This window comes from Trachypithecus francoisi, unplaced genomic scaffold (assembly GCF_009764315.1).
Source record: "Trachypithecus francoisi isolate TF-2019V2 unplaced genomic scaffold, Tfra_2.0 Lachesis_group1, whole genome shotgun sequence".
NCBI lineage: Eukaryota > Metazoa > Chordata > Mammalia > Primates > Cercopithecidae > Trachypithecus > Trachypithecus francoisi.
In genome coordinates, this window is record NW_022681454.1 from 46,218,779 (window position 1) to 46,245,986 (window position 27,208).

Below are 27,208 nucleotides of genomic sequence, written 5' to 3' on the forward strand. Positions count from 1 at the left end.
CGAAGAGAAAAGGAAAATACAAGAAATAAAGGGAGAAGGATAATAATAAAAAAATTATACTTGATTCACGCCTGTAATCCCAGCACTTTGGGAGGCTGAGGCAGGTGGATCATTTGAGGTCAGGAGTTTGAGACCAGCCTCGCCAATATGGTGAAACCCCATATCTACTAAAAATTCAAAAACTAGCCAGGCACAGTGGCGCATACCTGTAATCCCAGCCAGTTGGGAGACTGAGGCAGGAGAATTGCTTGAACCTGGGAGAAGGAGGTTGCAGTGAGCCGAGATTGTGCCACTGCACTCCAGCTTATGTGACAGAGCAAGACTCCGTCTCAAAAAAAAAAAAAAAAATTTATTTAATTCAAATCAAAAACAAACACTGGTCACTGAAACTGTATCATCACTACTTTTTCATGACATACCTTGGTCTCTGTGACTGGCTTTGACTTAAGGTTTCATCTACCTCTGGGAGACCACTGCTGGATTCAAACCTCTTTGAGGCTTCACTTCTTTTCACTAATTATGAATGAAAAAGAAATAATGGCACAGGTGATAGAAACATGAGAGTAATTTTATTTAAAACTCAGACACTTAGCAGACAGAGTTGTACAAATCAAATTCACAGAACAAAATTAATGACATAATGTTATTAAACTCTTTTGAGGTAAATCATGTTACTTTTAAAGACAATGAATTATCTCTGTAATGAAAAGGACTACATCATTATTTGATGAAACTGCTATCTAGTTCTTATACTACTACTAAGTACCCAGCAGTTTTTTTTTAATTTTGCAATTTTAGATAGTATTATTCTTTCTGACAATTTATATTTCAACACTACTGAAAATAATAATAATCGTGGTTTCTTACAAACAGTTTGCTTGTTTCAGATGCCTCCTACCTTGTCTGAAATCTGATTCAGAGGATATAACAGATGGACTTTCACTGGAGGTACTAAAGACATCACCATGGTAAGTTTTGTATCTTCGAACTGGTTCTAAAAGGATGAAAACACACAGATTAGAAAACAAACTCATTAGCTATTCCACATAAATCAAAATATTACTTTTAATCTTGTGGGACTAAAACATTTTATACATTGCTTTAAATTTACCAGTCGCTGGAGTGTATTCAAATAATGGGCTCCAATTTTTGAGTTGGTTATGAGCATGGACTCTGGAGCCAGACTGCCTCAGTTTGAATCTCAGTTCCACCACTTTCTAGTGTGTGACCTCAGGAAAGTAATTTAACCTCCCCATGACTCTTCTTTTAATTCAGCCAGAAAGGGGGTATAATAATAGTGCACATCTCATAAGACTGTGAGAATTAACTGAATTAACATACGCAAAGCTTTTAGAGCGGATACTATGTAAGCATCATTATTACAGTTTTTGAATGTTTACTATGTGTAATTCTGTTAGATTCTATGAGGAATAGACACTCCAAAGACAAAACAATCTCAAAGAATTTGAAATGTGGAAGATAAATAACTCAATACTTAATTTGACACAGAATGCTTAGTTCCACCAAAATAAGATAAGCATTTGGAAGGGGGTACTGCGTAGGTTTGTGCAAAGTGTGCACTGTACAAGGGGGCCGGGCCCAGGGGCAAGTGTGGACTAAAATCTAAATCTTACCTTCTAAGTATTTCTGAACCATCCCCTCTTCTTCAGCCCCACTGTTTGTATCATTGAGCACTATTCATGTCACTCCTGAGCTACTACCTGTCTCCTAAATCCCCTTGCTGCAGTTTTGCTCCTTTGCATAATTCACATTACAGAAAGTAAACTTCCCAGAAATGAAAACCTGAGCTATTATATTTCTTAAAATCCTTGAAACTAGAGTCTTCAACATATAGTTTAAAAACTTCTTAGCTTAGTATTCAAAGCCTTTTATAAGCTGATCCTCAACTAGATTTATTTTATTTTTTAGAGACAGGGTCTCACTTTGTTGCCTAGGCTGGAGTGCAGTGGTGCAATCTAGCAAGTACCTGGTACATAGCAAGCACAAAATTAATATTTTCTGAGTGAATAAATGTATATAAGTGGTACATAAAGGTCACCGGTGATTTTTAGGAGAACTATTTTCATTGCATGAATAGGTCAGAGGCCAAATCAGAGAGAGTTAAAGAAGAACTAGATGGTAAGAATTTGAGAAAACGAGTACACAGTATTCTTTCAAGAATTTTTGAGGATTTGGGAAAGAAAAAAAGATTTAAAAAAATAGAGAGTTTTTTTTTTTTTGCACAGAGGAATGAATGAATGTGCTTGATTTCAGGTGGTGGATAATAGGCCCATTGAGTGGGAGAGACTGAAGTTGCAAATGGTAGTGGGAAAAACTGATAAAAAATGTGTTGAAGAAAACAGGAGATGGAAAAAAGAACACATGTGGGATGAGTAGACTGGCAAGGAGGAAAAATCTTTCCTTCTTAAAAGAAGTAACTAACGGACAAGGGAAAAGGTGAAAATACAGAGGCAATCCCAGGATATTCATGTCAGAAAGTTGCCTGGAAATAAAAAGTCAATCACCTCTTGGGAGCCTGTTTGGCTGAAGCTTGAGAAAATTAAAGAAATTCTGCTGTGAACAATGTTGATGAAAGTCAGCAAAACGTACATGAAAGCTTTCATGTAGCCATGAAGATGTAGGATAGGCTAGAATAACTAAGTTTTAGTGGAACCAATCAGAATTTTCTTGTGTCTTTTTTTTTTTTTTTTGACACTGAAGAAAAGAGACCCTGGGAAGTAGCTAAAACTGGGGAGTGACACGAAGCGCACAGCAGTAGAGAATCAAGGTTGGTGCGGAATTGTTTTTTGCTAGTCTGCAAACCTGAGGACAGTCTTCATTCACATGATGAAATTATTCCTTATGTTAGAAGATGTTTAATAGACATTCTTAACAGAAAAAGAAGAAAAAATGAAATAGTTAAATGGTACCATAGAAACCAGGTTTGTGGAACCAGAATAGGGATGATGAACTGGAAATTGAGAGGTCATGCCCCAGAAAGGATAAGTCATGTTGAGACAAAGCTTTAAATAAATGCGAGAAGAAGTATAGATGACTGGCCACAGACTCCATGGAGAGAAAGTTCTGCACTGCTTCTAGGATAATGTTTACTTGGAGAACTAGGAATAATATTGCATACTTGACTTTGTCTGGCTTTGGGTATGGTGAACAGAAATATCAATAATACAACAATTGAGTTTTAAAACTGAAAAACCAAGGTATTTACCAGTTCTTTTTTTCCTAAATGATTGCATCCTATCACAGGAAAGTCTTATGGTAAACTAAACAGTTTAAAATAATTCTCTGGTTTACTATGAATGTAATCTGAAAGGACTATAGAAGATGGAAAACAATAATTTTATTTAATACTAATTTAAATTGAATGAATATGGTACATTATATACAAGTTATATTTTTACTTAGGAAGAACTGCTATTTTCAAGGAACACCAAAGTACATTTGTTTTATTGTTACAGAATCCTCATGCTAAATTTTTAAGGAAATTTTCCAAAAACACTTAACCAAACTGCAAACCTGGAATTGCAACACACAGGACAGTAAGACCAATAAGGCCATGGATAAGAACCAAATCTAAACAGACAGTATGGTTTTAATATCTTACAGAGAAAAGTAGAAGTCACAATAAACCTATTCAATAAACTGAGTAAATAACTTTTAGTCAATTGGATGTTATGCCTTGTTATAATTTCACACCCCATATTAAGTAATAAACGAATTTATTGTTTCACAACTATTTTTGCAAAGTGGCTGTAACATCATAAATAAATTTTAATCTGAATTTCCATTCTTTGGTGGTACTTTATAATTGTTCTCAGATTGTTTCACATATCCAAAGTTCCTCACCCTTACTACTACCCTATGTTTTCTTTTCTTTTTTCTTCAGTTTACTCTGACACTACTAATAAACTTTTTTCAATCTCTGGGTTCCTTCTGTAAAACAAATAAATGCAACTTTGACTAACCATTCTTAAAAACATAATAAATCATTTTCCCTTGATGAACTATTGGTCTGTAAATGTTTTCAGTAATATACCTTCGGGGAGGAGGTTACTACCTTATGATACTTTACTGTTTTATAATAATAGGGCACTGGTACTCCAAAACACAAATGGGATAACTTGCTTTGCCTATTAGGGGTAGAAAGACTTTTTTCTTTTTCTTCTAATACTGAGGTAGGGGTGGGTGTATCTATGTTATCTGAAGTAGTAAGAATCTTTTTTGTGAGCTTCTTATGTTCTGAAGTGTGTCTTGCAAAATTTCTGAATAATAAATTTAACGTTTTCAGGTGTTGTTATAAAATTACATATTCTTTACCAAGAGAACCTTGCAGTGGTATATATGGAGAGGCACATTTTCCATGTTTACAGGTCATCTGAGCAGAAACATTTCTTGGTTCTCTGAGATGACCTGCATATAAAGATATCTAGTAGGCACTAACCAGATAGAAGTGGTTTTCTTCCTCTGTTCTGGTCTGCTGAAGAGAGGTAATATCTAATTGTCAATGAGGTATGCTAACATTATTAACTATTTTTCTTTTTAGAGGATTCAGACACACAAACATGTTTTCTATTTTTGAGTGTATAATTCCAGCACTTTAGATTTGGTACAGATCCCAGGAATGTGGTATTAATCGGGTGATTTTCAAAAAATTGTGTATGTGGAAACTTCCAAACAGACACAAAAATAAGGAGTATGATGAATCTTCATATACCCATTTCCCAGTACCAACAAAACCTGGCTGGTAGTTAAACTAGAAAGTATCAGGTTATTACTATTATTTTTTTAAACAAAAAGGATGCTTCTACATACTTACAGAATATTACAAAGTTTTCTTTTTCATTTTTTTGACATGGAGTCTCGCTCTGTCACCCAGGCTGGAGTGCAGTGGCCCGATCTCCGCTCACTGCAAGCTCCGCCCCCCGGGTTCATGCCATTCTCCTGCCTCAGCCTCCCGAGTAGCTGGGACTACAGGCACTCGCCACCACGCCCGGCTAATTTTTTTTTGTAATTTTAGTAGACACGGGGTTTCACCATGTTTGCCAGGATGGTCTTGATCTCCTGGCCTCATGATCTGCCCGCCTCAGCCTCCCAAAGTGCAAGGATTACAGATGTAAGCCACCGCACCTGGCCAGAATATTACAAAGTTTTCTGAATGCCAAAATTCTTGAATCATGTGCAATGGACCTATTAGAATAACCAATACACATTTTATAAATTGCACATGTAGCCACCTTCATTGCAATGTTATAACTGTAATGGCAAAATTTTAAGCTTTCACCATTACAGTTGTCAAATTGAATTTATTTGCCTTTAGTGGGGTTGAAAATTAGTCTCAATATCTAATTTGTTGGTTTGCAAATTTCTTTTCTCAGCTAGTAAATATCTAAATGAAACCTACAATGTAAAAATTAGTGTACTAGGGTCCATTCAGAATCATAATTTTTCCGTATTTTACTAGACAATTTCCTTCTTTTTGACTTCCTATGAGTACTTAGTTTTCAGTTACAAAAAATGAAGTTTCAGCAAAAAATCACAGTGTTAGAAATATTAATGAGAAGAAAAGAGCAAATGGGAGGGTAAAATCAGCCTAGGTTTTATGTCACCAAATGTGATGTCCCCAAAAAAGAAGTACCAAATAGGGTGTGTGTAAATAAATGTACACAAACACATAAAACTTATATCAATATATTCTCTCCAAAACCATTTTGTAGAATAGTCATGGAAGAATGAAAAGAATAAGGACTAATGAAGAATGGTTTAAAGAATTAAGATTTGGGCCATCATGTTTGGTTATGCCTGTAATCCCAGCACTTTGGGAGGCTGAGGCAGGTGGACTGATCGAGCCCAGGAGTTTGAGACCAGCCTGGGCAACATGGTGAAACCCCATCTCTCCAAAAACAAAAACAAAGCAACCAGGCATGGTGGCACATGCTTGTAGTCCTAGCTACTTGGGAGGCTGAGGTAAGAGAATTGCTTGAGCCCAGGAGGCAGAGGTTGCAGTGAGCTAAGATGATGCCACTGCACTCTAGCCTAGGAAACAGAGCGAGACCCTGTCTCAAGAAAAAACAAAAAACAAAGAATTGAGATTTGGACAGCAGTCTAGTTATACAGATTCTATAATCACATATACTCTGAAATTAGAAGATATCCTTTCATCTCTAGCACTACTTTACCATAATTAAAAGTATACTTTTTGTCAGAATATGAGGTATAAAAACCTAACAAATATTTTATTAGCCTTTATCTGTAATCTTGTCCTCTGAACAAAATTCACAGTGACTCTATTATATTGATGCCATTTATACAGCAACAATGAAAAGCAGTTTTTCAACAGGCAAGTGTGTTTTGCCATAAATTCTTGACAACTAAGAGTGTCAATTTCTGCCACCACTTAACACAATTAGCACTTTTATCATACAAAGTTGTGGCATGTGATCATGTACACTAGAGTTTAAATGTTTAGGACATCAGACTTGGATTATGAAGATCTGCATAATATTCTGGGATTATATAAAGCTATTTCAAATGAAACATTCAAGTCTACAATTTTCACATTAAAATGATTCTAAGCCAGCATAAATTGTAATCTAGAAACACCATTTACAAGTGATACATATTCAAGCTCAGACAAGTAATATGCAGAAAGTGAGACTCAGCCAATTGCAACAATAATTAAATAACCACTTTTACCCTGATATTTCTTTACCTTTAATACATGATCCTAATTACAGATACAAGTTTCAAAGAGAAATAAAATGACTGCTTTTGTAGTGCAGAACTATAAAACATTTTTTAAAATTCCACATTTTTAAGGATATGGGTCCTAACAAAATATTTCAATTTTCAAACAAAGCAAAAAACACAGTAATAATATTATGTACTCATACATTGTGTTATTTTCTATGCTTCCTTTATGGGAGAATAATTTTGGGAGATTAGCGACTGTCTTTTTTATGTGTTTACTAGTCTACTATATTCCATATTACACCACACTGCAATGAATACAATATGTTCTAAATCCCTTGAGAGCTAGACATAATGAATAAAATTTTTAACCTGGGTGAACAAAGCTCATACAAGTGTGAATGTATGTAAGGAAGGAAAGATGTATGGAGAAATGCTCTATAAACTGTTAGTCACTCTATAGACCTAAAATATATGCAGAGTAGGGATATCAAAAAGAATGAACAGTTTCCACCTCCTTCTCTAGGGGTCTTGTGTGATACAGTAGCCACATAGCTGGGCTGTGATGTGGGCTAGGCTCACTGTATCATTCTTCCAGAATCTTCAAGGATTCACTGTGACTTCATTGTCCTTTTCAAAACTTTCAAAGAGTACAGAGTTCAACAGGAAATCAATTACATTCTCTGTTGGTTGTTCAGGTTATACGTGAAAAGTATGTGAGTTTACTCTTAGAGTTGGACAAAACAGAGGAAGAGGAGGTATGATTTCTTCTCACTATATGTATAACTTGCCAGAGAATATTGTTGTAACCCATTATCTGAAATAGCACCACTGCATGTATTAAAATTCTTTAATAGCCACATTGTAATACTCTGTTTATATTAACATTTACTGAGTACCTATTATATGTCAGGTGTAGTGGCAGATGCTAAGGATACAGCTATGAATTAGACCAGGCCAAATTTTCGAGGTCTGTAGGAGGAAAGACAAGCTCCTGAAAGAAAAACAGCCCATCATCATCCTAAACTGGGAAGGTGAGAGAAAGATTCCTGAAACATCAATGTCCAAAAGCTTTGAGTCTTAAGGCAGATTGCTGTGTGAATAAAGGCAAAGAAATATAAAATGGTCTATAAATAGGTAGGTAGGTAAGTAAGTAGGTAGGTAGATCAATCAATCAATCAATCATCCATCCATCCACACACATGTATGTTTGTGTGTGTGTGTATTTCTTTTCTCTACATACACACAAATTCAGAGCTGGGGAGGCAAGGAGGGAGGAAAAGAGGGTAAAAGAGTAAGAAGGAAGGGAGTGGGGAGGAGAGAAAGAAAAAGGGAGGGAGGGAGAGACAGAGAAAGGGAGAGAATGATAGTGTCAGGTGTGATATGGGAAATGCTAAAAGATGAGATGAGAGATATAATCATGGGGAACCTTAAGTATGATGATCCAAGGAGCTAGAATTTTATCCTGTTCAGGTGATGGAACATTGGTAAATGGCTGACAGCAGAGAATAAACGTATTCAAACTTGCATGGCAGAGAGACAAATGGAGAGACAAGGGGACTGCGATGAAATGAGGAAACACTTAAATTTAAAATTGCTGGGTCTTAAAAAATGTGATGATGTCCATTGCTAGTAAGATCAATTTTCAATCTTTCTTAAGCCATATCAGTCCGTCCTTAGAGTGTATGTCAAAGCCAAACTGGGTCTACGTGAACCATGCTATGGGTAGATTTAAATTAGGTCTCTCATTTCCAATAAAGGAGCATATTATTTCTGTGAACTCTGATCTCACGTTATCATGAATACAGACACTGGAAAGTCTGCATTGGTTTGACCTTCAATTTTCCCTAGTATTTAAAAATGTAATTTTATTTTTCCACTTGTATAATCCAAAAGAAGAGAAGTAAATATATATTCTCAGTTGTATTCTTAAACTAAATAATGATTTATTGCTCACCTTCTCCCAAATGGTTCTAAAACCGGTCTTTTCTCAACTGATTGTTGGTATTTTACACTGACCTAATGTCATATGGGAATAGTCTAAAGATGCACTGTCCAATATGGTGACTACTAGCCACATGTAACTATGTAAGTTTAAATAAAATATTCAGTTCCTCAGTTGCACTACCTACATTGCAAGTGCTGCACAGTCACACGTAGCTAGTAGCTACTGAGTTGGACTGTGCAAATATAGAATATTTCCTCCATTGAAGAAATTCTGTTGGACAATACTGGTCTAAATTACAAATCTCTTTAAAATCCAGCCATGGAAACACAGTAGACACTTCTTTTCTTTCTAAGACATTGATTCTATCTACATTATAATTCAGAGACACAAAATATATTTGCGTCTCATTTATAATCTAATACTTAAGTTTTCTTAATCTAGTAATTAAGTCATTAATGCCTGAAATACATATGATATTTGACCAATATGACAGAAAATCCCTGCTTCTCATTTACTTCTGTGGAACTGATATAAATCAAATAGAAACTGAATATTAAAATTATTTATTTTAGCTCATGGAGTAACTTAAATAATAACTCAATCATTTTTTCTTGCTATTCAAAGGGAAATACAGCAAAGAAATAAAAATTAAAATAGTTCATCCTTACTAGTTTTGGAATTTAAAAAAGAAAAATAAGTTTTGGAAAAATATATAACTCTCCATGAAATTATAAATACTAAAAGTACCACATATAATACTTGAACTCACACACTTATAAATTCATCCCTTTGCTTTTGTTAAGTGTAACTATAAGAATGTAAACTTTTAAATTCAGTCTTCTCCAATGAAACATTAAGGTTCCTCAAATGAGAATGGGTTCCCATACTTGAGTGTTTACATATTCTAGTTGCACAACACAGAGTCTAAGCTGTGTTCACAGGGCAGTCACAGGATAGCAAAACTAGGCTAGGACCAGAGATTACACTACTAGAAGGAAGAAAACAATACTTCATTTTGATGTGAACTAGGTTGATTAACAACCCATTAAACAAATAACACTTAACCATAACCACTTTTGTAGAAATTAGTTGTATCTGTTCTTCATACTTTCCTTTCTAGTATTGTGCAGAATGCAGAGGAGTTGCAACTGTTGGAAGCCAAATGCTATTCATGATCCCCACCCAGGGTGTGGGAGTACTGTTCATACTACACTCACAGTACTGGTTCCAAGTCAATCTCTCATAATCAGGAATCTACTGCCAACCCACAGAGCAATGGATAGGGCGTGTATGGTAATCACATTACAAGAAAGAGAGAAAGAGACATTTGTCAGATACTCCTATTAGAAAACAAACAACTACGCAGATCTTGGGATGGAGTTGAAGAGGTAGAAAATAAAATACTGAGAAAAAAGAAGAGAATTAGCTAGTCCTGTGCTGAGGTGAAAAAAAGTAGAATTAAAAGAATGAAGCAAAAAAGAGCAACATCAAATTTTAAAACTAGTTTTCACAAGAGAAAACTAAGTTATGTTTCTTCCTGCCCCTTTCCTACTGCTTTACATATGTGGAGAACTATCTGAAAAGTTGTTAACTTAATAATCACAGTAATAATCTTCTATTTATACGTTTTCAATTTCAACTACAATTTCTTTCTTGAGATCTTTGTTCCTATCTCATTTTGTTCCCAAAGAAATCAGACCATTCAATGTCAATCACTGCTTTTTGATAATTTATGGTCTATCTGGTCAGTCATAGGATTAGCTGCCTTAAAGATCCGACCATAGTGTAATCCCACCAAAATACTATCTACTACAATAGATGACATAATGGAGTTCCAGCTTAACTCCTGCACTGTATGGTTTAATGAAGAACCAAAAGTGCCTCATTTTTAGCCTTTCTTTCATAACACTATCTTGTTTTGCTGTATTAAAAAGTATATAATTTTGTTAAGGAGAGACTTAAGGGACTTGGTAGGCAGTTAGTTGAATGTCCAATGTCCCAGGCAGTAACAACATCTTTTCAATCATGTATCTGACATGTATCTCTAAATGAGGACAGCAGAGTGGAAGAATCCTATAATTGGGCTCTAGAGACTTGGATTCAAAATACAGCTCTGTTATGAATTATGAATTATGTATCTCCTTTGGCAAACTAGTCTACTTCTCTGGACCTCTGAAAATGAGATATTTGGTTTAAATGGTATCCAGATTCCTTCCACTTTGAAATTCCATGATTTGAAGGTCTGTTGTCCCCTATACTAGTTAGCTGGTTGATGTTGTTAGCTGAGGAAATGCTGAGGAGATTATTTGGGTAAAGGATCCTTTGAAGAGAATGGGGCATGGGTTAAGGAAAAAGCTATGTATCAGAGGTTGGAGGACAAAACTTTCTTATTAACTCAATAACCCTCCTTGCACACCCAAAGAAAAAAATTAAAATTTAGCAATTTTGTTTCTTCCAATTATTATATCAGCTCAATGAATGTGGGAATGCATTTTTTTTTTTAAGTCACATGTAGTGGGAAATCTTTAAGACTGATATTCTGAAAATCCCTGATGAAAATCTACAATCTCTGAAATAATAAAACTCTATAATTAACTCATTATGTGATCTTGGATATATTATTAAATCTCCACAAGCCCAAGGATATGTTTGGATAACATGTGCTCTAAGACCTCTTCTAATTCTATAATTACTGAAACCCATTAGCAACTGCCAAATTTAAAGATCACAAAAATTGTAGAAAACATTTAACTTTTAAAACACAAATATTTTAAGAAAGAAATGTGTACAATAAAATGTGTACACTAATGATATTTACAGTTCTGCTTGATTTATCACATATAAAAGGGATCTGTGAAGCCTGTCTCTCATGAGAATTAAATGAGAAAAACGGGATTTATATGATTTTCTATTATTTTTTTTTTTGTATAGTAGCTAAAATCTTCCTATTACCAATCTGCACGTTTGCTTGCATATCTTTGTTTTTTTTTTTTTTCTTTTTCTGAGATGGAGTCTTGCTCTGTCACCCAGGCTGCAGTGCAATGGCACAATCTCGGCTCACTGCAACCTCCACCTCCTGGGTTCAAGTGATTCTCCTGCCTCAGCCTCCTGAGTAGCTGGGACTACAGGCATGTACCACCACACCTGGCTAATTTTTGTATTTTTAGTAGAGACGGGGTTTCACCGTGTTAGCCAGGATGGTCTTGATCTCCTGACCTGTGATCCGCCCGCCTTGGTCTCCCAAAGTGTTGGGATTACAGGCGTGAGCCACCGCACCCGGTCTTGTTTGCAACATAAATTATCTTACCTTTAGAAAAAGCACAGCATAAGACCAGCAGGTTACTCAACTAAATAACTAGTAAGAATTAGTGCTTTTGAATTCTAAACCTCTAACGTTCCTTTTGATTAATGCTTATAGTCTAAAGCAAACATAATTTATTGCTGCTTTCAAGTTACTATATAATAATGGAGATTTAAGGTAGTGTATTTCCATAATAATCCAACATTTTTAGGTGTTTGTTTAACTGGGTTGTAAAATATCCTCTGGGGGAATAATGGGTAGGTTCTTCATGAGAGCAAATGCTTTTGAAAACCCTGGTTAAAAAGATTTCAGGATTGTCCTATATCAAACAATTCAAAGTACATTTTTTTTTTTTAAAAAGCTTTTCTTTTGCTTGTGCATCCTATAACAAATACAAAATTTCTAAATCTGAAAATGATGTATCAAATACGTAATTACCTTTTGAACAAATAAGACTCTACAAGAATTATGTATCATCTTTGCAGATATAAAAGTATATGTAGAAATAAGATGGTCTGAGTTTCCTTAACACTTACACACATGTGCATACACATGATCTGAGAAGATAATAGAATCATGTGGTACAATAGTCTAATATATTTTGTTATTGGTAATAAAAAATAAATGAAATATATTAAATAGACTATTATGGTATAATTTAACAGATTAAATATGTTTCCATTAATGTTTGATGTTTTTCTTGTTTAACTCTCAAAGCAAGGTTCAAGTGTAAAAAAAAAAATCTCAAGCTTTGCTAATTCACATTACTACTAATTTACCAAATATTAAGACAAGGAATGTTCTGAAACTTAGATCACACAGAAAAAAATTAGAAATTATAATAATTATTTTTATTTGAGATAGAGTTTCGTTCTTGTTGCCCAGGCTGTAGTGCAATGGTGTGATCTCGGCTCACCGCAACCTCTGCCTCCTGGGTTCAAGTGATTCTTCTGCCTCAGCCTCCCAAGTAGCTGGGATTACAGGCATGTGCCACCATGCCTGGCTAATTTTTGTATTTTTTTTTTTTTTTTGTAGAGACGGGGTTTCTCCATGTTTTGAGGCTGGTTTTGAACTCCTGACCTCAGGTGATCTGCTTGCCTCAGCCTGCCAAAGTGCTGGGATTACAGGCATGAGCCACTGCGCCTGGCCAATTTTATTATTACTATCATTAGAGACAGGGTCTCATTTTGTTGACCTGTCTGGAGTGCAGTGGCATGATGACACAACACTGCAGCTTCAAACTTCTCGGCTCAAGTGATCCTCCCACCTCAGCCTCCCGAGTAGCTGGAACTACAGGTGTGCACCACCACACCTGGATAATTTAAAAATTTTTTGTAGATATGAGGTCTTGCTATGTTGCCCAGACTGGTCTTAAACTTCTGACTTCAAGCAGTTCTCCCACCTTGACCTCCAAAAGTGCTAGGATTACAGGTGTGACCCACCATGCCTGGCCTATAATTTCATTTTTAATATTCACATTAAAAAAAAGATACTACTCAGCCTTTCAAATGTTAGAAATATTCATCTAGATTGGTACATACCTTCATTATTTCTATTTCAAAACTATAACGGTTTTATTTATTTGAATCATTGAAGGGTTTTTTTTTCCACAATGGACAAGATTTCTTTATATAATTGTTTCCATGATGACATGTTCGACAGAAGGTCAGACTAAATTAATGTTCATATACTAGCTGTTGTACAACATAAAAAAGGAGACTTTTCTTTTAAACCATAGAAGGTGCCTAATCTCTTTGCTATCACAATTCCAAAAGTTGTGAAGTGGTGTATAACACACATTTCTAAAATTTTACTTCCTATCTTTGAAAGTTTTTGATCAAGATTATATGTAACCATCTCATAAAGTTGGCTAATGTTTTTGAAAAATTCATGTTATATAGGAACTCATATAAATTAAATATTCAATAATTTCCTCCATTAATTTCAAACTCTTTACTAATTTTCAATTCCTGAAATTGAAAAAAAAACGCAAAGCTTCTTTTACTCGAAGTAAAGCAAAACTCAGAAAGTATGTTCAACTCCAGAGCTATGCTTAAAACTTAAGTAACAGGGCAACAGACCTTTAGAGCACTTTAAAGGAAATATATGAATAAAAAAATTACACTAGAACAATGATCTTAAAAATAAATATGATCCTTAATTATGTCATTCTTTTCTTTGAACTAGAAAGCATCTTAAAGTTGTCTTTAATCAGCTATGTCCTAGGATTTGTCTAGGAAGCAAGGGCAGTTATAAAACTCAAATCTTAAAAAATGTACAGAATTAGATTAAAAATTATCTTCTTTTCTCTTGCTTATATTCATACTAAAAATAGCCTCTATCTATATGTCACAACTATTTATACTGAAAATAGCCTCTATCCATATGTCTTGGACATAATTTTACTCCAATCAACATATTGAGTTTTGTGTGTGAAATCAAGTATTTTTGAAACAGAGTTTTCCCCTAGAATAAGAATTTACCATTTATAAAGTTATTTTTATATTACTCACACTAATAATGTAATATTAATCACTTTACATTCATTACCTAATTAATCTGCTTTGAGAAGCCCATTTTATAGATGGGGTAATTTAGACTTGGAGAGATGAAGCCCAAGTAAACACCACATCGTTACCAATGGAGGAACTAATTCAAACCTAGGCTGACGCTGTAAACCTAAAATGTACTATGATTCAAAAGGTATGGATTCAAAACTTTATTCCGGACAAAGTAAATTATAATCTTCTACAGTTGCACCCCAAAATTTGCAATTTGAAGCTGGTGGTTTGAGAAGCAATGCACCATAACCATGCTATTCAGGTTCTCTAGCACTGCTGACTTTGATGAACTGCTTTCTATTTCCACAAACCAGTTATTTACTGAAGCTTCCCATGAGATAGTGCATGGTACATGGTATGGTGCAGAATTTAAGCAAAAAGGAGTAGAAAATATGCCTCCTGCCTTTAAGAAGATTACAATCTAAAAATATGCTACCCCAAATATTGAGAGACTATAACATGACTGGGCATGTTTATCAGGGATGACTTTGTGGGAGCAGAGTACTTCAATTAGGGTTTTGATGGAAGGGAGAACAGAAATTGACAGAGAAGTACGAGATTAACCAGGGTACAAATGTTTGGCAGTGAAAATAAGACTTGTGGAATAATTTGATAACCCTTCTTTATTTTGAAAAAACATTTAAAATACTTCAATTCTCTCTCAAACATGCACAAAATTACTAACCTTCTACATTCATGGCTTCTCTCAGAACCTGAAGTTTCTTTTGTCTCTCTCGGATTCGGTCCAAAGCACTTGATATTGCTGAGGAGGTGGGCAATTCTCGAGTGTGATATATTGGATCCATTTTCTGAGGGCCAAAGATATCCAAGGCTATACTTCCATCTGAGTATCTTGCCTCCTTTTTTCTAGGAGTGGTTGAAGTCCGCACTGTTACTGCCTCAGGGTGACAACGACGATATGTGGCAGTCTCTCCTGAAGAGAAGTCTCTGTCAGCTGTACAAAGCAAGTCCATGGATGAAGCCCAGATCTTCTTCTTAGAAAGTACATCAACGCCAGGGATGGGTTTTTTTCCTGGGCCACTAGTTTTGAACTGGTAAGGGGAGCGTGTATTTTCAGAATCTTCATGTCCAGAATTATCTGATAAAATGTCCTTGAAATAATCCTCCTCATCTTGTGTATCTCTGATGGACAGAAATCCCATAGATTTACTAAGCCCTTTGTTAAGAAAGGTCTGATGAGAGAGTGGAGCCTTTTGTATGTCTAGTACATCAGAAGTAGAGCTTCTCCCTGGAATGATAAGAATCTATCATGTATGCACAGAATTTTTAGAAAATAAATGGAAATGTAATCCACTATTGACAATGAAAGTGGTGGCAATTTCCTAAATGTTCTAAATGGAAGATCAGAGGTGAAATGGTATGGTGGTGATGGTTATAGTGGAAGAGGAAAGAGATGCTATGTTTGCATAACTTTTCGTAGTTCATTGTCTCTTATCTAAAAAAATCAATATACTGAACTGACATTTTTGAGTGGTATTATTTTCTATTCATCAAATGTGAATTATTTGGTTTTAAAAAGCAGACAACTATCCAGTTTGGAGGAATGTTCACTATCCAAGAAATGATTTGGGGCAATAATGGAATGTATAGTGAACTACTTTAACTTCTACAGGTATAACTCAAACATTATGTCATATCACTATAAAGCCTGGGTATATTCCCATCTTTAAAATAAATACATTTAAGGAAGAAACAAAGAATTCTTGCTATATTCTGGATGGAAACAGGATTGTAGCATTTGGAATTCTTAAGTATCATGATTTTATTATAATTAGATACATTTTCAGAAAACTTTATTGTGTTTGAAATCCAAATAATTTGACTGTGTTTAAGTTATGAAAGAAACTTAATATTTCCATGGCAGACCCTCATGCACTAAAAAAGTTTTTTCCTCTAGAACATAATTTACCATTATTTGCCATTTGTCATAAAGTACCAACTCTTATTCTTTAGTTCCTGAGGTAGTTAAAATCAGTAGTCATTTTACTTTTTTTTAAAGGCAGTAGTCTACAAATGTGACACACACCAAAAATGTCCATCCAGTAATTTTGTGAATCCATAGATTCAACAAAAAATCATATATATGTCCACTACTGAAAAAAGAAATGTGGGTAAATACTTTATGGTTACTAACTCAATAGCCCACAAACACTGAAGATTTCCTGTGCTACCTTCTGTGATCTTTTTGATAATCTATCTGCTATACAATATAAAATAATGACTAAAACCTTCTTAGTAATAATAAATTGCTTGTTAATTATTTAAAGACATCAATTGCCTCTGTAGTGTAACAACTATAAGCTTTAATTCCCTGAACACAAATTTTACCTTAAAAAATCTTTAAAAAGTGAATTCATTTCAGAATGGCAGCAAATAATTGCTTAAGCGTAAGATTAAAACATTGTGCTTTTATTGTACCTCATCTTCCCATAAATCTACTGAAGTGTAAATAAGGATAACATCTATATTTTGGGCACATCAAATAAAGAACACCAAGAAATATACCATACCACATCCAAACACAGATTGCCACAGACTCCAGCTTCTAACCTAAGATAATTTGAAAACTGATAAACATATGTCTGTGTTACATTATTTTAGGGGTAAGTTATATTCTTAAACCACATTTGGAACTCATTAATTTAAAATTTTATTGAATAGAGAACAGAGATATTCTCGAAAATTGATGGAACACATTATATTTAAAAAAAAAAATGGAAAGGATTCAAGGATCATAAACCATAGATAGATGAACTCAACCATCTGCCTTATTCTGCAGATGCACCCCAAAATTGACTACCAAACAAGCAGTTAAAACTTGGAAAAACATCAAACAAGTGGGTATGTGGCAACACCATAAATTCATACTCAATCACTTTGTACACACAACACCACGTGTTAATAGTAAGTCTGTTTACTTTCCACAATGACTGTTTCACTTTTCCTCATTCTTCACATTTTCTCCCTACTCTTTTAGCTGATGCTGTTGTCATAACTCCACGAAAACCAGAGCTGTTGGAGGAGGGCTTTCTCATCTTTCCATGAGTAATTCTATACTACCTATGTCTACTTTTTTTTTTTGAGTCTTGCTCTGTCACCCAGGCTCGAGTGCGGTGGCGCTATCTCGACTCACTGCAAGCTCCACCTCCCAGGTTCACACCATTCTCCCGCCTCAGCCTCCCGAGTAGCTGGGGCTACAGGCACCCGCCGCCGTGTTAATTTTGTTTTTGTATTTTGAGTAGAGACGGGGTTTCACTGTGTTAGCCAGGATGGTCTCCATCTCCTGACCTCGTGATCCGCCCGCCTCAGCCTCCCAAAGTGCTGAGATCTCAGGCGTGAGCCACCGCACCCAGCTATGTCTACTCTTCTCTTTGCCATCTTAAAAGATGAAATTTCCTACCAGTTGAAGGCCAATCCCCAATACGTATACTGGATTCTCCCCTCACAATTTTGCTTTATCAAAGACTTTACTTCTATGGTTAATTCTCTGTTGCTAACTCCTCATATTTTCATTATTCTTCCTTTCCATTGAATATTCCCATTAGTATGTGAACATAATCTAGTATCTACCATAGTCAAACCAAACCAAACCAAATCTTCCTCTGTTAACCACATTTCCCCCTAGCTACTGCTGTCTCCCATTTCTTACTTCCCATTCATTATTCTACCCATTTTAATCAGCTTCCAACTACTCCATACATTAGCAACTCTCATTAGTTATGACCAATGATCTCTGCTTGCCAAATCAGATGGACATTTTGGTATACATATCGTACTTCTCAGTAACAACTGGTTATGATGAGCATCCTTTACTCAATCTTTTCCTCTCTTTATATACCTATATATCCTACCTGTCAGACTGCTCATTCTTAGTCTTTGGTTTTTCTTCCCTTATTAGATATCCAAATGTTGGATTTCCTCAGGTGTCAGTTTTAGAATTCCATCTACTCACTTTGTCTTTATGTAATTTCTTCCATTAACAAGGCAGTAATATCATCTATACCTTGACAACTCCCAGTTGATACGCTTAGCACTGACCTCCTCTGGGAGTTCCAATCATATGTAATGAAACTTCTACTTACATTTCAGAAGACCCTCAAATGCAACATGCTCAAAACTGATCTTTTGCTTCCCACATCCAGAACTGTCCATTCTCCCCCAGTCTTTCCTATTACAATAAATGGCCCAATTACTCAACTGATTGTTCAAAACAGAAATATGGGCACCATCCTTAAATCTTTTACCTTACTTAATCCCCATATCAAATCCATCAGTAAATGATGGCTATTTAAATTCTCAAAGATATCTTATTATTTCATGTATTCTAATTCCGCTGCCATCACCCTATTTCCAATTAACATTATTGCTTGACTATAACACTGCAATGGCCCTAAGCATTTTCCTTCTGGAGAATGAATAGCTTGCTAAAAGCTAAACGGGAAACAATAAATAGACTTTATTTACAAATAAAAGATTTCATATTTGTATTCCTTGGGTAAGATTTCAAGAGTATAAAAAGTCTTTGTAATAGAACACATCCCATTTATTTAAGTTGAAAAAAACTTCCTTGTAAATTACACTGTGTTTTAACTATTTTTGTTATATGTGATTAACATTATCCCACACTGGATACCATCATTCACCTTTCACTTCACCCAGACTCAAACATTCACATCTCTTAGAAGTAAACTTCGAAATGACATTTCAATATTAAAAGAGGCTCCCCAAGTCCCCATGTGTCCTCACAAATGTGTACAAGTGCATTTTAAAAGAAAGAAACATGATATTATTAATATGCCTAAGTTCTGAAGCACCACCATGTTGATCTGAATAATAGTTTAAGTTTCCACCTTAAGCTTGGCAGGAAATGTTTGATTTCTTTCTGCTCAGTGAAGCTATTTTATCAGCATTGGCAGTATTAGGTAACAAAGCAGGGGCAGACAGCCCACTAGTTTAGGCCTTAGCTTCTGTGACAGATCTCAGAGGTAAGATATAAGAAGAGAACTTTTAAGGTCATTTACTTATAGATAAAAAAATTTTATTGTATTTGAGCTGAACAATTAAATCACTAGGTATAAGGCATTATCCCCAAATTTGATACTTCTTTCCATCTAATTCTGTATCTCACTGTCCATCTTAACATTTTCTTTATTAAAGACTGTAGTCAGGAGCCTAATAAACTAATGCTATCACTACATATAGATTTTAGGTTGGTGCACATTGAAGAAAATGTTTTACTAATAATGTATCATAAGGTTGCTTTGCTGCATTTGACCATTGACAGTTAAGAACTGGCACTGCCAAGTGTCCTAGGTGTCTTAGAAGAATTACTTCTTCAAGAAATAATTTTTTTTTCAATCTTAAACTTTTAAAATTAGTGTATGCAGTTGACTATTAGCTGCTGAATACTTCTGCCTGGCAATGGCTGTGATTAGTATATTTACATTGATTTTGTCCTTAAAGTAAGGTTTTATGAATCTGTAAAAGGTAAATGAAAAGAGCACTTGTGCAATACTACTGTGCAAAGCAATGATGGCTAAGAAGGTCTGAGGAATACTCTTCCCTTATATTTTATCCAAATAAGACTATTATTTCAGTATTAGGACTTTTAACTCTATTAAAAAATAGAAACATTAAACAAAATTTGGTTTATCCTGAGTGACTAATTGTAATCACTCACAAATTCTCTTGAGTTTAGATATAAGGGAGATTTTATTCTCCAATATGACTATTAGAGGATAAAATCAACAAACAATCTACTTGAGGATTTGATTTCTCTGTTAATTTTGTAAAGTCCTGACAGTCAATGCTTCCTTATCGGTATTAGAACAGCATATTAATAATAAGAATTCTAAGGAACTATTAGACAGTAATACTAAATCTTTCTTAGTATTATAAAAACAAAATTACAGATAAAAGGTATTAAAATCTGAATTAAAACTTCTGATGTTTTTATTGTTATAATAAGAAAATGGTCTAATAATATGAGCCAAGATGTTTTCTTTTTCTTTTGCATACAACTTAATGTTTAAAATAGGCTAAATAAATAAACCATAGTTTCACATATTTCTTTATGGAACTATTAAATAATTATAGTACAAATATATTACACTTCAAAATCTAGTATTTCCATAAAACCTTTTCTCGTTCAATCAACAAGTAGACACTGAACACCTATAAAAACTAATGTACTTAATACAGTAGGTTTTCCCTATCCCCAGCATCTACATGTCCAGAAAGCTTAACTTTTATGAATGTCCTTTATGAAACAAATATATGTATATATGTAAATGACAACCTGCTATTTAAAATATGTTACCAAGTAGGTATAGACTCAGTAAAATCTCTTAATTGCTATCTTTAAAATACTCTGTAACAATTAATTTCTGAAACATTAAGCCTCTGAATCATTGAAAGTAATAAAATCTAAACTATGTTAGCATTTGATAATCCTTACAATTTGATAAATATTGCAAGGCTCACCTTTTTCTTTCTACAGACCCACAATGGAAAGGGAGATAGAATGGGAGTCATATATACATAAATAAATATATATGAATATTTTTTATTCTTAGAAAAAATACACTGTCTGCAAAAATTAATAATACAACATTACAGTTACTAAATCAAGAAGTAACAAATAAGCAAATAAATTTCAATTACATAACATGGCCACTTAATGGTAGCAGGAAATGATAGTAGGGAACTGCCGAAAGAGGTTAGAGAAATAACAAGAAAGACAAATAAGAAAGGATGGAGGGAGAGAGGAAAGAAAAGAGGGAAGTGGAGAGAGGAAAGAGAGGGAGAAAATAGAAAAAGATAAATAAGAAAAACAACAATGTCTTTTAAATCTAATGTTCCACTTATTAAAATGTTCATTACATCTCCCAAAAGATTCTTTCAGCTTGCTATTGACATTCATTTATAAGTTTCTGTTATTATTTGATTCTAAAATAGGAGACTGAAAATTTCATCAATTAACAAATTGCTGCTACTGTTAGTGGCAAAGTTTACACTATATACTATCTCAAATCCTAGAATACTATAAAAATAAACAGATTTTTACTTACAAAAACAAAGTGACAAAAGTACAGTATGGGGATACAAGTGTAGGAAGGAAATATTTGCAAGAAAGGATTAAAAATACTTTCAAAGTTGTCACCACACTGTATTTTTTTTGGCCCACATATAAACTAATCACGTATGTATTAGAAAAAAAACCCTGATCTAACCAGAAATAAATTACTATACCAATGAAATGAAAGCAAAAATATCTTTTCAGAAAGATAATCTTTATTCACAATAATTAAAATGGAACCACCAAAACAGATACTTAACTAACTGTACCATTACAAAATCACTCCCTTAGAAACAATTTTACTGCTTTTCTTTGACTTACATATTCCTTCTTCTCAGATATGAGAGTTCTGACTCTGCAAAACATTTGGTCCAGATAGTCAAGGTCTACGTTTAGTTTTCACAACTAGAGTTGCTCATAGGTTTTAAATAAGACAGCTTTCTCTGATGTTCTGATTAAATTAAAATCTTAACTTTTTCATCTATTTTATTAAACTATATCAATTAGAATATATTTAAGTAACCTGTACATTTACTTCTACCTAGGCCCAAGATCTAAGACAAGATTTAAAAAGTATTTTTGTTAATGTTTAGATTATTATGATTCTCAATATTGCTTGATAAGAAGAGAACAAAGATAATCAGCAAAATCAAAAGTTTATTTTATAAATAAGCCATGCCTGAAGCTTAACAGTGAAAAACAAATTGTCACATAAAATTATATTTACTTTTATTTCAAGTGTTTGAAATTTCCATTCACGTCTTGTCTTTTCTTTTCTTTTTTTTTTTTTTTTTGAGACAGAGTTTCACTCTTTGTTGCCCAGGCTGGAGTGGAGTGGTACGATCTCAGCTTACTGCAACCTCTGCCTCCCGGGTTCAAGCGATTCTCCTGCCTCAGCCTCCTGAGTAGCTGGGATCACAGGCACCTGCCACCATGCCCGGCTAATTTTTGTATTTTTAGTAGAGATGGGGTTTCACCATGTTGGCCAGGCTGGTCTCGAACTCCTGATCTAAGGTGATCCGCCTGCCTCAGCCTCCCAAAGTGCTGGGATTACAGGCATGAGCCACCTCGCCTGGCCTGAAATTTCCATTCATTTCTTTTTAAAAAGTAAATTTAATTATCATAGGATACATAATTATATAATGCTACTGACAAATAGGAAAATCACTATTCATCATTAGTTTGTATTTACTAAGTATCACTCATGACCTAAGGTAGTATTTGATAACTCCATGGTAATATCTATTTAGTGGGTTATTACTAGCATTAAAAAAAAAAGAAATATGATACAAAATATCACAGTGCAGTAAGAAAAACGTTTTCTGAAACTTGTTTTAGTGTTTATGTTCATAAACATATGCATGTGTTTATTTAGTCACGCTTTAAAAAATATTTTTAATATGAAATACCATGATAAAGTAAATAAATAATATTATTATTGATATACCAATACTGGAAAGGGAAATAATTTACTCTGGGAATTCTAACTAATTTTCTGTATAAGTTTAATGAAACTATTTTTTAACGTAGCTAGTATTCTTGTCCATTCCCTAACTCCACTTTGTACGTTTATGTTCTAATCATAGTCTCAATTACCAGATTTCAAAGCCAGGTAAGTATAATTTTTGTAAAGAAAACAATGGGATAAGGTTAAAGCCTAGAAATTTCCTATTAATATACTCTTACCTGTTGGTAATCCTTTTCCTCGCAATCGATCTCGAATAGCCTGGCTTCGATCAGGTTTCTGTTCACTGTTACAGGAAAGTTGGTCTGTCTGCACACAGGTAATAACAAATCAAGTTTGACAAAAGGATCTCCCTTTTGTTTTCACAGTAACTGTTTACAGAATGACACTAGTTACACAGTTTTTGGAGGATATAATATTAAATAATGAGATTCTATGTCCTATTGTATTTGTAGGGTAATTTGTATTCTTGGGTAAGATTTATGTAGCCCGGTGCTGGCCAATTCATTACAGAAAATTAAAAGGGAAGAAGGAGTGACTGAAGAGTAACCTACTAACTAGAAAATACCATCAGATTAAACTTGTTAAAATGAGTTCTATTTGAAAACAGTAAACTTGAAGTCTTCTTTTTTCCCCAACCAATAACTACTCATGTTAGATTATAATTTAAAAACCACATTAATTTGGGTATAATAAAGCTTTCTCCTGATTATAACTATGAATTGAGGAATTTAAATTACTTTCAGAAATAATTTTATAGATCTTGCCCTTCAGAAATTGCATTTGGAGTCTCACTCTGTCACCCAGGTTGAAGGACTTCGGTTCAATGCAACCTCTGCCTTCCAGGTTCAAGTGATTTTCATGCCTCAGCCTCCAGAGTAGCTAGGACTACTGGTGCATACCACCACACCTAGCTAATTTTTGTATTTTTGGTAGAGACAGGGTTTCACCATGTTGGCCAGGCTGGTCTTGAACTCCTGACCTCAAGTGATCTGCCTGCCTTGACTCCCCTAAGTGCTGGGATTACAGGCGTGATGCACTATGCCTGGCTGAGAAATGTTAGGTCTTTAAATGGACCCTCTGAGGGATAACACATTTAAATCAATGCTCTTTTAAGTTCCCTTTAAAACAAAATGTAGTCTTAAAAGTTTAATAGCGTTAGCCAAGGGTATTTGCTTGAAATAAAGTATGTCAAATTAGGTCAAACTCCACATTATAAGGGATAAAAAATTGGACAGATCACTATTTCATTCTGGTGGCCAATTAGAAGAGAAATGTCAATATAAATGGAAGAAGAGAGAATGGTGAAGAGAAATTACTTAAATCTAGCACCAAGAGCATGCATACATATTTGTTTACACACACACACTCGCACATACTACAGAAATGTTTTAATATTGCTCCATTAGGGAATCTTGCTGGAGTATGGATTAAAAACCTGTTTAAGGTAGTATATTCAAGGTTCAAGCATTATGCTTTCTACCTATAAGGAGACTTGTAAATGGAAGTATTTCTGAAATAATGTTATCATTTAAGTTGCATGAATGATGTTAGTCCACATTATACTGTACTGTCAGTGACTGAAAAGACAGTAAACATCCCATATCTTTGAAAATTCCTGCATTGAAGTTAGTTACTATTAATAATGACTATTATTTATTGAACATATATGCTAGGCACATACTTTGCGCTATCTAATCCTCAAACAACCTCATATAGTAGACAATATTATCCTCATATTACAAATAAAAGGAGAAAAAGCAAAGAAACTTCTAAGGACCACAAAGCAGCTCATTAATATGGAAATAATTACTTTTACAACAGTTCGATAATATGGGTGATTGATACATATTATTCCTATTTTGCAGATAAGTAAAATTGTGGCCCAAATATTGTAACATTAAATGAGTGGAAAAACCTAGACAAGTAAGCTGCCTTGCTGACTTTTACCCCACGCTAATTAATTTTAAGTAAGAATGATGGTCATTAGAATGAATTTCACACCAGTGAAAGACTAACTCACTCTATCAGCTACTGGAGACAACAAAAGCTTTAAGGAATATATTGGGGTCAGAAACACCCCAGTTCCAATTATGTCTTCGTCATTTACCTTATCTGTGGCTATGTGTAAGTTATTTAATCTTTCTCAGCCTTAGTTTTATGCCCTCTAAAATGAGGATAAAAGTATCTCTATTAAATTGAGGTTATTTTGATGAATAATGTGATAATGTACATAAACCCTTTAGCATAGTGCCTGGCACAAAGTAAACAAACACTTAAAAAACAGTAGCTGTTGGAGTTACTTCTACCCAGTGATGTCTAGGAGATGAGGAAGAGCAACAGAAAGGTAAGGGGAGCATGATTATACTTAGTAAAAATTTGTCTTTGTGAAGAGAGGCTATCTACATGCTGATTCCAACTGATCCTTCTATTTTTCTCTCCCATTAAATAACCCCACGATACACCCCATGCCATACTGTTTCCCAAACATTCCTGTTTTCCCATTTCACAGGCTTTATCCAGGTTCACTTCCCTCTGCCAAGATTACTCTATCTAGCCTACAGGATATAGTTTGAAGTGCTATTTTTAATTTTAATTTTTTTTTTTTTTTGAGGTAGGGCCTTACTCTGTTGCCTAGGTTGGACTGCAAAGGTGCAATCATGGCTCACCACAGCCTTGACCTCCCAGGCTCAAGTGGTCCTCCCATCTCAGCCTCCTGAGTAGCTGGGACTAAAGGCATGCACCATCATGCTCGGCTACAAAGTGCTATTTTTCAGTGCAACCATAATTAGTATCCTTTTCCTTTAAACTCTCATAGCTGTTAAAATTTTTACTATGTATCTTTTTATAGACTTCTTTCATTTTATAAGCAAATGGTTATGGCATTTTAGAAAAGAGTGCCTAGATCAAATATTTTATTCAAATTTTTATCTTATACAATCCCTAGCACAGGTTTCATACATAAATGAGCAACAAAGATCCACTATAATAATGAGAACTAAATGCTAAACCTTAAAGGGATGAAGATTTTATGTGTAATATGGGCAATTATTGATAGGTAATAGAATTTCTACGGAGACAGAAAAAAATATTCATTCAAAGACAGAAAAAAATCTCTCTCACAATTTTACTATAGGAATAAAATTAGCAAACAGTACAAGAGTCTTAGAGAAAGTGTGGTATAATAAAAAAGTCCCTGGACTGACTAATAGGGAACTCAAATCCCATAGTTGTTTGGGTATCAGTTTCCTTAACCATAAAGTGAAGTTTTAAAGAATATTAGCCTTATGAAAATGTCTGTGAGGCCGGGCGCGGTGGCTCAAGCCTGTAATCCCAGCACTTTGGGAGGCCGAGACGGGCGGATCACGAGGTCAGGAGATCGAGATCGAGACCATCCTGGCTAACACAGTGAAACCCCGTCTCTACTAAAAAAAAAAAATACAAAAACTAGCTGGGCGAGGTGGTGGGCGCCTGTAGTCCCAGCTACTCGGGAGGCTGAGGCAGGAGAATGGCGTAAACCCAGGAGGCGGAGCTTGCAGTGAGCTGAGATCTGGCCACTGCACTCCAGTCCGGGCGACAGAGCGAGACTCCACCTCAAAAAAAAAAAAAAAAAAAAAAAAAGAAAATGTCTGTGAAAAAAAGACCTCAAAGACCAAGTAAGTTTGGGAAATGCTTCATTTACATGTCTATTCTTCTTGAAGGTTAGTAATATAGTCTAGTACATTAAAGGCTCTAAGAAGTTCTCCTGTGAAAATACATTGAATTTCCTTTAAATAATTTTTTCCCAAGCTTCTCTGGTCATAAAGGAATTTTTAAAACAAAAATATTGAAAACAATGTGAGAAATGTTGGTCTGGACAGAGGGTTTTCAAAGATTTTTTAATAGCTTTACCTTTGTCCAAAAAAATCACATGCAGAAACATAAACAGATCAAATAAAACTGGAGCTGCTCTAGTTAAAGAAGGAAAATGGGCAACCAAGAACTCCATTTATTCAGCCTCTACTTCCTACACTTCCCTTCACTATAGAACTGCAAAGGTTTCTTAGGGGAAGAGTTTACAAACCATTTGTCTAGAAGATCTCTGGGCCTGTTATCAACTGAAAAACTGTGCAGAATTTGAATATATTCC

General features: G+C 34.6%; 1 protein-coding gene across 12 annotated transcripts in view; it reads right to left on the reverse strand.

Moving 5' to 3' along the window:
* Positions 1–27,208, reverse strand: part of PTPN13 (protein tyrosine phosphatase non-receptor type 13) — a 227,187-nt gene that overhangs the window by 110,764 nt on the left and 89,215 nt on the right. For 11 of the 12 annotated variants that reach the window (XM_033214154.1, XM_033214164.1, XM_033214160.1 and 8 more), the window contains exons 6-9: positions 23,301–23,388; positions 15,201–15,764; positions 899–994; positions 420–513 (exon numbers count right to left, since the gene is read on the reverse strand). In XM_033214154.1, the coding sequence (XP_033070045.1) occupies positions 420–513; positions 899–994; positions 15,201–15,764; positions 23,301–23,388 (842 nt within the window). The remainder of the gene's footprint in view (positions 1–419; positions 514–898; positions 995–15,200; positions 15,765–23,300; positions 23,389–27,208) is intronic. The other variant, XM_033214165.1, reaches the window with a different exon arrangement.